An 11502-nucleotide genomic window follows, 5' to 3' on the forward strand; every position below is an offset into this window, starting at 1 on the left:
ATGGATACATAAAACTGTTTGTGAACTGTTTGTGAATTGTCTGTGAACTGTCTGAATTGTCTACGAATTACTGTATTCGAAATGAGCCAATTTCTGGAAAATTAATTTTTCTGATGCGTTTTTAGCTCAACCCCAGCCAGGGGCTCTGCCCCTTGGACCCCGCCAGGGGCTGCCGCCCCCGGACCCCCGCCAAGATCGTAAAACGCAATGACTAAATAAAAACCCAGATCGTGAAAATGAAATTAAAGAATTTCTTACATGGATCGAAGTCGGTTTCTTTATCAATTGACGAAATTTGAATGATAGAAACACTTATCAGCGATTGAATCGAACAAATCGAGTGATTATCTTCAAAATCACCAGAAAAAACGAGATTTTGAATGAAATTAAACTGGGTTTTCTTCGAAAAAAGCTGAAGAACACGTTGATCGGGTGGTTGAATGATTGATTGATGACGAAAATCACACTATAATGTAGTGATTATTGAGATAGTAAGTGAAGAAAATGTTGAAGATGGTGGGTTTTGAAAATGGTGGGTTTTGAAGTAACTGGGGAGAAGAAGGAAGAAGAAATGATAAGATTGACTAAAATACCCTTTCTCTTTATTTTAAAATTTGCCAGATGTCATAATCCTATAGCTTCCTATCCTTCCTAGCCAAAATTAACTTTCTATTTGATCTTTTCACTATTATTTTCTGTTGACTTTACACATTTTTTATGGTTACTGGTTAATGCAATAACTAAGCGTAAAAAATAACATTTTCATAGGTCATAAGAAAAAACACATACAGTATCCATAATTATTTATAGTTAACTGTTAACCTCCTTCCACCAAAATATGTAGAACTCATAACTACTTCTTAATTAATTAAATAGTGTCCCATGTTGGCCTCCTCCTTATCATGATCCATCAACTACCAAATAACTCCTCCAACACATGTATAAAACTAGACTATTTCTCCTGCATGTTTCTTCCACTCAACTATAATTTAAAAACATTGTATAACCACAGCAGTCTCCAACATTCTCTTCGTCAGAACTCTTATTTGATCATCCATGATCAAACTTTCTTCTCCTTCAAGGGTGATGCAACGGCGGCTCAGCCTCGGCCGCCATGTCGGAACTCGCATCTTCTCCATTATCTCCTTGGCAGCAATCTTTTTCACCTACATGTTCACTACACAAACATTAACTTCCAATCTTTCAACTCATGTTTTACACAACCAAACCCTTATTGTACAACATGTAAGGTTGACCACTTTTTCAATCCATAAACCTAAAGAAATCCCTCAAGAAACTATCTTACAAGATGATCACAAACCCTTTTATCGACCAATCAATCATATCATCAAAGAAATGATCAACAAATCCAACGAAAACCTACCCGAATTCGATATCCTAAAGTCAACCACTTTGACTCGAAGATTCAAGCAAAGGGCTCATGAGTTCTTTAAAGAAGGGTGCAAAGTTCGTTTCTTTATGACATGGATATCACCCTCCATGAGGGTTTTTGGAGAAAGAGAGTTTATAGCTCTAGATGCTTTGTTTAAGTCGAATACGAATAGTTGTTTGATGATTTTATCAAACACTATGGACTCTAGTTACGGGTTTCAGATCCTGAAACCCGTAACTGATCGTGGGTATCACGTCCAAGCGATCACACCCGACTTGGAGTTCTTGTTCAAGAACACCCCGGCTCAGTCTTGGCTAGATCATATCAAGAATGGGAAAAGAAACCCTGGGAAAATCCCATTAGCACAAAACCTCTCGAATTTGATCAGACTGGCAGTTCTTTACAAGTATGGTGGCGTTTACATCGATACAGATTTCATCATTTTGAAAGATTTTAGCGGTTTGCGCAACTCAATTGGTGCACAAAGCGCAAGCCGGTCTGGGAACTGGACAAGGTTAAACAATGCAGTATTGGTTTTTGACAAGAACCATAAGTTATTGTACAAATTCATGGAGGAATTTGCCGCGACTTTCGATGGAAACAAATGGGGACATAATGGACCATACCTTGTGTCCCGTGTGGTCGAAAGGGAAGCTGCGAAACTCGAGCTGAATTTTACCGTTTTGCCGCCTAAGGCGTTTTATCCGGTGGATTGGACACGAGTAGGAGGCTTCTTTACAACTCCAGTTAACCAGGTTAACCGGAGATGGGTTGAAGCTAAGGTGGATCAACTAAACAGGTTGAGTTATGGAGTCCATCTATGGAACAAGCAAAGTTGCAAATTAAGGATTGAAGAAGGAAGCATCATGGCTAGATTGTTTCTTAATTATTGTGTTATATGCAACGTAAAATAATTTATGACAATCAAACATGACGAGTTCAGTTCTTTTTAGGCTAAAAATATCCGTTCTTGTTCTTATAATATATAAGAACGAAGGCGTTCATTTCAAAATCAATGTTCTTATAATATATAAGAACGGAGGGGCGTTCATTTCAAAACCAATAATAGAACGCTGTAATCTGATGTTGTATGAATGTTCGGTAACATGTATAATAATCTTCTGCAATACAAGTGTCATCTTAAGCAGTTTTCATTGACTTTGGAAGAATAATTTGTTTTCAGTGTAATGTTTGAAAATAAATTAAATAACGCAAAGATTATGACATCTTAACCTTTCATATAATTAATTTAAAATAGTGTATGCAAGTCACTAAGCCATGTCTTCATGCTAATTAAGAATAACAATTTTAATAAGTTATTACTTGTATTCCAAGTAATTAAATGAGAGTTGCAAACGATCGTGTGGATTTTCAACCTTCTAAGAGATTTGACTTTAATTGTTTGGAATATTTAATGGTAACCCTTCTTTCTTTTCATTTAAGACCTAGTAAGAATTCTCTAGCCTTACCAAAGTTGTGATTGAGACAAAAAAAAAATGGCAACCCTTCTTTCTTTTCATTTAAGACCTAGTAAGAATTCTCTAGCCTTACGAAAGTTGTGATTGAGACGAAAAAAAAAAACAATCCTACAGAATTACTTCATACAGATATTTTCTTATCGGCTAACTCACACAATTTATAATATTTTCTTTACATCTTAATATCGTTAGACTACAACCTCTTTGGTATGTTAGATGTTACCGAGAAAGTTCTTAGATGTTGGTCTAGTGGTCAAAAGGTCCGTCCTCCCTAGTGGAGACGCAAGTTCAATTCCCGCTTAGACCATTTTCGAGGGACATTTGGGTGAAGTGAAGAATCGGGGCTTTAATCCTAGGTTCGAACCTGACGGGGGAGAGGGTTTACGGATTCCATCCTGTTTCCGCGTATCAGGGGGCACGATCTGATAGCGGTCGAGGAGTCGACCTTGGATATAGCCCCGAGCAGGATGAGTTTATATGTGAGATTTTTTGTCGTTCGAAAAAAAAAAGATGTTACTGAGAAAGAGCTGCAACCTATTGTTTAATGGTTGGTTGGTTTAGGTTCTTCATCTCCTCTTTGTTAGAGAATAAGATCATTGATCATTAACAATAAAATTTTCACCCATCAAATATTAAGGAAACGCATTAATGCCAAGGGATGAAAAACACATACTTTTTACGTGATGGTATAGTTAATTAGTCAAGAGTGAATCTCAAGGAGATTACCATTGACAATTTTTATTTTTATTTTTTTATAAAAACTTGTAATAAACTTCAAATGATACATATAATTTTGGTTAAGTTTCATGGGGCTGTTAGTTTATCCGGCTATTACTTCAGCGAGACAACTCGTGTGGAGGCAGTATGGTTTTCGGGGGAACGCCGTAATCAAGTCTGACCAACTCAGCGCGGGCCCGGTTAAGACAACGTAGTCCGAGTAGATCTTGGCTAAGGTCGCCGTTTAGACGGTGTGACATTGAATCACTCAAAAAGAAAGTCACAGTTCAAAAAAAAGTTTCATGGGGCTGTAATTTATATGGTATATTAGTTTTAAATTTCTTTTTGACTCATTAAACTTACTTTACCCACTTGATTAACGATCCTGTACATTAATTCAAAAATGTGAGAAGTGTGAGAAATATTGTGGAGATGACATATGTCATCAATCTAAATTAATTCAAAAGGGTAAACAAGAAATTTTCTCATTGATTCAATTAATTGATAACCTTCCATAACCGCCACCCTTTATTTTAGGAATACGAATTAATCTACGAATTTATATTTTTTTTATCATCATCAATTATAACTTTCTGAAGATCGCAGAATAAAGGTTTTTATAGAGTGTTATATAGTGATGGATGCAGAATGAAGGTTTTATACAGTGTTATATAGTATAATAGTGTTATATTTTCTGGTAGCAGTCTATGATGATGTAAAGTGCTATATAGTGTTATATAGTGTTATATTTTCTGGTAGCAGGTCTATAATGGATGTATAGTGTTATATAGTGTTACACTGCTATATTTTTCTGGTAGCAGGTCTATGATGGATGTGTAGTGTTATATAGTGTTACATAACGTTATATGATGTTATATGGTGTTATATAGTGTTATATAATGTTATATAGTGTTATATAGTGTTATATAATGTTATATAGTGTTATATATTTCTGGTAGCAGTTACATGTTTCTGGATTTTTGGAATGTCCGGATTTTTAGTGTTTGTTTAAAAATGAATCGCTGGAATTTAGGTGTCGCAACCCCCGACCCCTACCCCGGGAGCGGGTGCCGCGGGATCCAGATCAGTGGTATCGGTGTTTATTAATTTGGCAGCGGAATACATCAGGACCGTAGTTAGGAAATATTTTTATCAGAGTTAAACACCAAACTTTTTATAATGATAAATTATTGGGGTAAAATCCAAGTTTCTTTTGACAATACATTTGTAGGGATAAACCCTAATTATTTAAAACAAAAAACTTCTTTTTATTTAGGTGACTTTTATAGCCACTTTTCCAAGCTTTCAGTGCTCTCCAGCTGGCTTCTATTAGCTTTCACATTTTGTTATCTGAAACGCGTTTTAAAAAGATTTTATCAGCAAGAAATACTGGCGAGTGCATACCAGTTTAATCAAAACAGCTTTTTTAATTTCACAGTATTGAGAGCGATTACAATATTTATATCTACACAGTTACTCATTCAGTACTGTCAATCCTGACTGGTGGGTCATATTACTCATTGGCTACTCGTTGTCTAATGGTAACGTCTTTCACATTTTGTATACAAAACCCCAACATACCGGCAGTAATTGTAGAATACATAGACTCAATCACTGTTAATTATAATTTAAAACATTTGAGATTTTGTAAAAACAGTTTACAAAAAGTAAGATGTACTCACATTGTAGACTTAGGTGATACTACTATAGCTTCCTGGTGATTCTCCTGGTTATTATCTACTAAAATTAAACAATAAACACATGTTAGTAAAATAACCCAAATCACATTAACCGTACAACTCGAGACAGAATTCCAATGACTGAGTCAGGCAGAGCCTTGACATGCATTACGGAATCCTAGATCAATCAAGTGTAACACGAGACAGAACTCCAACGACTAAGTCAGGCAGAGCCTTGACATGCGTTACGGAGCCTTAAATCGATCGTGTAGGGTAACAGCAGGGTTATAGTACTTACAACGAGGCAGAGCTTTGTCACACCCCCAAAAATCCACACACGGAGTACCACCGCTTGGAGGCGTGACATGACCAGGATCAAGCCACCAATCATATTGAACATAGCATATAATTAAAGTAACTCATCAATACAAAAGGTGTTCCAAAAACCAAACATAAGTAAATGTATAGCGGAAGCATAAATGTAAAACCCAACATAAGTAATACTTTAAAATGTCATAATGTCTAACATGGCATCCACGATCCATGCCCCACAACGACTGCGCCTCCCGTGCAAGCTCCCTGGGTACCTAAGGTCCTGCAAGGCATGTAACAGAGAGTCAACAACTAGTTGAGCGAGTTCACAGTTGGTTGTTCAGTGATCGTAATAGTATAGTAGGTCGTATGTTTGTTTAGTGGATCTTGTTTCGTATGCATTTGTATCGCAGCCCCCTAGGCATGTTTGCGAAGATTAGTGGGAGTTTCCCAAGTATTCTAGACTAGGTATATTTGTATCGCAGCCCACCCGGCATGTGTGCGAAGCTTAGTGTATGGTTCGCAGCCATTCCAGGCATGTGTGCGAAGATTGGTTCTATTATCGCAGCCATTCCCAGAGTGTGTGCGAAGAGAAGTGTTTGTATCACTAGTCTAGAAGTATATATCAAAAACCTTCCTCTCCCGAGGCCCAAAGTACGTAAACCCGATAATAACTTAAGTATAAGAAATCTTCCAAACCCATTCTCGACCCTGGGAATCCCATGCCTTGGTAAGAGTGTGAACTCACCTTGGTTTGTTTGGCAGATACACAGAAAGGTCAATCAAGCTATATTGTGGTCAACCACGTCCTAACATAGGTGTTCCATACAAGTTAGGTTCGTATTTAGGTTGTGCACGTATGTTTTCTACACACATTTTAACAAGTTGTGTACAAGTATTGATACATGTATAATCATGGCGGTTAACAGTTCATACGTTATATGTTCAACAGTAGAAAGCACGTAACAAACAAAGGCCCAAACATGCAGCCCAATTACACAAGTCTAAAGCAGTGGAAGTCCGAACCGGAAGTGTGATTATGTGGTCTCGAGTCGAGACAAAGGATCTCGAGTCGAGACAGTGCGGTCTCGAGTTGTTGGCCTAAAGATCTCGAGTCGCAACCAAAAAGGTCTCGAGTCATGCATGCACTAGTCGAGACTAGACGGTCTCGAGTCGCAACAGGACCCGCAACCATGGTCTCGAGTTATGCTGTTTGTGCCGATGATGTGTGGTCTCGAGTCGAGACTATGAGTTCTCGACTCGCAACCCGTATCGAGATCATAAATGTAACAGATTTCCTTATTTACAGCTCATTTAATTCCGTAACAATTGCAAACAACTTTGGCAGTTTCAAACCGGATCAAACAACATTCAATTCAGAAATCAATCATATTCATTCAACCCTAATCATCATCTAATCAAGAACAATTAATCAATATCATACGGAACATACGATCGGATCATGTGATTAATGAGTTCAAAGACTATCATGCAACCTATTGCTTATCAATCCCGAATCAAACTAATCAAAGCCAACCCAATAGTTTCATGACATATATCCACCTTGAAATCAAACACATGTTCCAGATTTACGAGTACAATTTCATTTATAATTTTACTAGCATAGCACCCTAGATATTACATAGACCATAACAATCACAACTTGATGTTTCATAACAATTTAACAAGACATTAACCAGAATACAAGATGGAGCCGAGAAGGTCTTCGAGAGAGAGAGTTGTCGTCGGTTTCAAAGGAAAACGAGAGAGGGGGGGAGAGGCGATTAGGTTGATGTGTGTGTTATTGTTTTGCAAGTAATGAGAAAACTAAACCCCTAAAGGTTCATATATGCACATAAGGAGTGGGCCGAACCCATTAATGGGCTGCCCTTGGTCTCAAGTCGGCCAAGTATAGTGAGCCGAGAGAGATAGGTGTACGGCCCAAAAGGGCTTGTGTGATTAGGACAAGTGTTACGCAACTATACTTAAAGCATTCACATAAAATCACGTAGCACATAATATAACAACCTCGTAACATACATTAAAATCAAGCACATCAATCAAGTTGCATGTTCTGGAATACGAGTTGTCACAAGCTTCGCTTTATGGTAGGTATAATGCCCGGATATAATTTTTGCTAACATAAAGTTTGAGAGGGTTTTCCAAATGAACTGATCGACCACTATTTATAGGCTGGAGTATGGCGGCTCGCGCCCCGTGAAGAAGATAGGACAGGCCTTCGCGACCAGCAAGGGACTACGTGTCGAGTATAGCTTCGGCCAATCACTGGCCTAGCTTCGCCGAGTCACTGGACACGTGGCGCAATGCTTTGTCCGGCAATCCAATGTTCTCGTGCCCCGCGACAGACCAAGGTGGTCTTGGTCGCGGCCCTCGACAAACCCATGAATTTTGTTTTTCTTGATTTTTCTATATAAGGGTATTTCTGGCTCTTTTCTTGCAAACGGGGTATATTAGGAACGTTTTAGGGTCACGTTAAGGGTTCTAGGAGGGTTGTTATATTAGAAGATGTTACCTTATTTGAAACATATAAAAAGTCACTATTATCCCTACAATTTTCAAATCAGTCCAAATAATTAAAACACAATTTTCAATTTGGTCCCTATTGATCTCAACCATTAGATCAAAGATCTAATGGTTTAAAACATTTCTTACACTTCTCATACTTTAGTCCCTTTTTACACTATCCTTACCCTTACCCACTTTGTTTTTCCGAAAAAAATAAGGTGTTGTGGGGAGAAGATATTATTGGATCCGAGAGTTTGTGTTTGTGTTTGTGTTTGTGTTTGTGTTTGTGTGTGTTTTTGATAAAACAGTTCAATTCAATATAAGAATTCAATCAAACAGTTATAATAAACACATCATAATTAACACAACTGGATTTAGAAATGACTGTAAAAAGATTTCATATATTAATCATATACTTTAATACAATCAATAGCACACAAGTACTCCCCCTCACCTGGTGAACTTTTTCTCTCTCTCTCTAAGTTTTGCTTTTTCAACTTTTAGAGTTATAAATACAAGTTACAGAATGAACTTTTATAGAGTAGAGAAGTGCTAGTGATGTCACCATCGTTATAAATAAAAGTTACAGAATGATGAAATATTTATACAGTAGAGAAGTGCTAGTGATGTTACCATCGTTATAAATACAAGTTACAGAATGAACTATTTATAGAGTATGGAACTACTAGTGATGTCACCATAAAAGCGACTCTAAACAACCTAATTAATGGTCTATCTGCCAACAGTTTACAAAATTGTTGGATAGTTACAAAAAACACTGTTACATAAAACTTCTTATTTGATAAAGAAGGAAAACAACTAGATTCCTAAACTACTGCAAGGATTCCAGCACTTTTGAAATCCAGTACTTCTAATCTTGTTTGACTTGTTGACCTGGTCTTCTGGACTTCAGCTTTGACTTTGACTTTGACTTTTGTTGACTTAGCTATTAACCAGTTGACCAGTACTTTTGAAAATTCAGCACTTTTACTTCTGTTCTTCTATTCTTTGGGGCTGCAGTTCTATTCCAGCACTTTTGGTGGTTGTTTGTGAAGCTTTCAAGGGGTAAACTTCTAGACCTTGATTATACTTCAACTTATGCCATCAGGCAAGGAAGATGATTCCTTTAGGTTTTGGCTTTCATCATCATCAAATCTTACATAACCCAACAATCTCCGCTAGATCTGTTGATGCCAAAATCTCTCTTATTAGGCCTGTCTTTTATTCTTTTATTTGATGATGTCTTTTAGTCTTTCCCTGATCATTCCTTTGATGTCAAGTTCAAGATTCAGAGCTTGATCATCATCAACATCCTTTTCCATTTCATGAACAAGAATGACCTTAATGTTTTCTAGGCTCAGACTTTGGACTGCATACCCATCCACCTGGGTTCTAGAGCTATCTTCTCTAAAGATCTCCAGGTCATTCAAGTCCTTTATTTTTTCCATCTCCCAATCCTTGGGTTAGGGATGAGGTGAAGCAAGTCTAAGACCTTAGTGGTAGCCACTGATTGAAGGGATGGATCTTGTGGATCTTCTTTTGGAGATTCATCCATTGCAAATGTGTAGGTGCCAACAGCTTTGTGTGTTAGCTGTTCTGAACACATGTGTAGTTTCAGGCATGCAGTTAACAAGGATTATATTTTCATCTTCTTGTAAATCTACAATCCACCTGGCATAGCCATGTTTTTCTTTGAGATTGTTCATGTAATTTTCCATGACCTTTGGATTGTAGTAGAAGATTTCATTAGGCTTGAATGGAACAATTGATGTCTCCTTCTTCATTTGAGCATGGTAGATTTCTGTGTTTGTCCCAATTCAAAGGTGGTGGAAATTTTGTAAGATTTCTCTTTCTAGCACTGAGATAATCCACGTATTCCTTTTATAATGTTGATTCCTTCCACCTTAAAATTGAATTCTTTATTTTCCGATCAGCATAAATGAGTTCTTCCCTCATCTTAAAGGTCCTTGTAGCCTCTTCTGGAGTTGGCTTTCTTTTACTGCCAAGCTTCCAATTTGGAGTAGTGACCTTGATGCTTGGGTCAGCCAGTGTTTTCTTCATACGTGCAACCTCTGCAAGTAGGTTTTGGGTATCTAGTTCTGAAAGACAGAGAAATTCTTCACAGGATATGGTACATTCTTCTTTAGCCATTCTATGCTCTCTTATTTTGAAGTGCTTATAACTAAGGGATTCTTGAATGGTGGGATTTAGGAAAGTTTATAAGATTCTTGAAACATGTGATGCTCATAGGCTCTCATTTCCCTCATCCTTTTTTCCATGATAAATTGTGCCTTTTAGTAGGTCATTTAATCCAGATTTTTAGTAAACTCATTTATAGCTTCCTCTTCCATCTTCCTTACAAATTCAGTGAAATTTGGAGAAGGAGGTGCTTCTTCAGCTATTTTGAGAACTACTGGAATTGTTACTGTTGTGGCAGTTTTGGTTGGAGCATTTAAGTGTGTATCTTCTGGATCATCTTGTAAGATCATTTTCCTTTTCATTAAAGATAGTGCAATAAGCCTTTCTGGAAATGTTGGTTTCTCAGGAACTACTGATTTTGTAACTACTAGTTTTGAACTTGGCTTTGTACCAGCAGTTGTGACAACAGTTATGCCTTCGGAGTTGCAGACCTTGTCTTAATTGATTGAGTTGGTGTGCTAGTAATTTTGTCTAGTCCAATTGTTTGAGATTTGACTCTAGTTGTTTAACCTGGTCCAGCTGTTTGAGTCTTTGCTCAAGCAGTTTGACTTTAGGCAATTGAAACTTCTAGTTATTTCCTCTTGGCTTCTAGCTTTTCAATAGTTTTGGCTCTGTTTATTGTTGTTGTTGGCTTCCTGTCAATTTTGACATCTTTGCTGATCTTGATGTCTTTTCTTGCAGCCATTTCATTGGCTCTTTGATCTTCAATCTTCCATTGTACCAGTGTTGCACTTAACCCTTTCTAATCTCTTTAAAATTTAGCAGTTTTCTGATCCAAATCAACATCACCAACATATTTCTCTTTCTGTTTTCTATCATAGCAATAGGCTTTGCATCAACTGCCTTTTTTTGTTGCTTCTGCTCCTACGTTGAGGATGTCCGGTTTGTCAACCTTCTCCCCCTTTTTAGCATCAATAGTTTCCTGTCTGATGAGATAATTGTGTAACCAGAGAGAATAAGTTCCAAATACCTTGGCATTAAAGTTTGTGAGATAGGAATGAAATACGGGCTTAAGACTATTTTGAAAGGCATGTTGGAGCTCCCCTACTAGCAATGATGATGTGCTTTAATCTCACTAGCAGTTTGGCTTTCTAGGGCTGGTGGTTGTTGAGGAGTGAGGATTTGTGTTATGGAATTGAGCTCCTATATTGAGGAGGCCAATTGTTGGGTATATTCTTGGCTTAACTAGAATTTAGCA

At 37.4% G+C, this 11502-nt stretch overlaps 1 protein-coding gene across 1 annotated transcript; it reads left to right on the plus strand.

The window, feature by feature from the left end:
• The first annotated feature begins 981 nt into the window (after positions 1-981).
• LOC110898814 (uncharacterized protein At4g19900) lies at positions 982-2551 on the plus strand. The gene has a single exon (XM_022145656.2). It carries the CDS (start codon positions 1057-1059, stop codon positions 2305-2307), a length of 1251 nt encoding a protein of 416 aa, XP_022001348.1. The 5' UTR covers positions 982-1056; the 3' UTR covers positions 2308-2551.
• The last annotated feature ends 8951 nt before the right edge of the window (positions 2552-11502 follow it).

Source organism: Helianthus annuus, chromosome 13, assembly GCF_002127325.2.
Source record: "Helianthus annuus cultivar XRQ/B chromosome 13, HanXRQr2.0-SUNRISE, whole genome shotgun sequence".
Lineage (NCBI taxonomy): Eukaryota > Viridiplantae > Streptophyta > Magnoliopsida > Asterales > Asteraceae > Helianthus > Helianthus annuus.

What these genes read in the sequence shown, in the direction of transcription:
- LOC110898814 (XM_022145656.2), top strand. Translation starts at nt 1,057, where the DNA reads ATGATCAAACTTTCTTCTCCTTCAAGGGTGATGCAACGGCGGCTCAGC.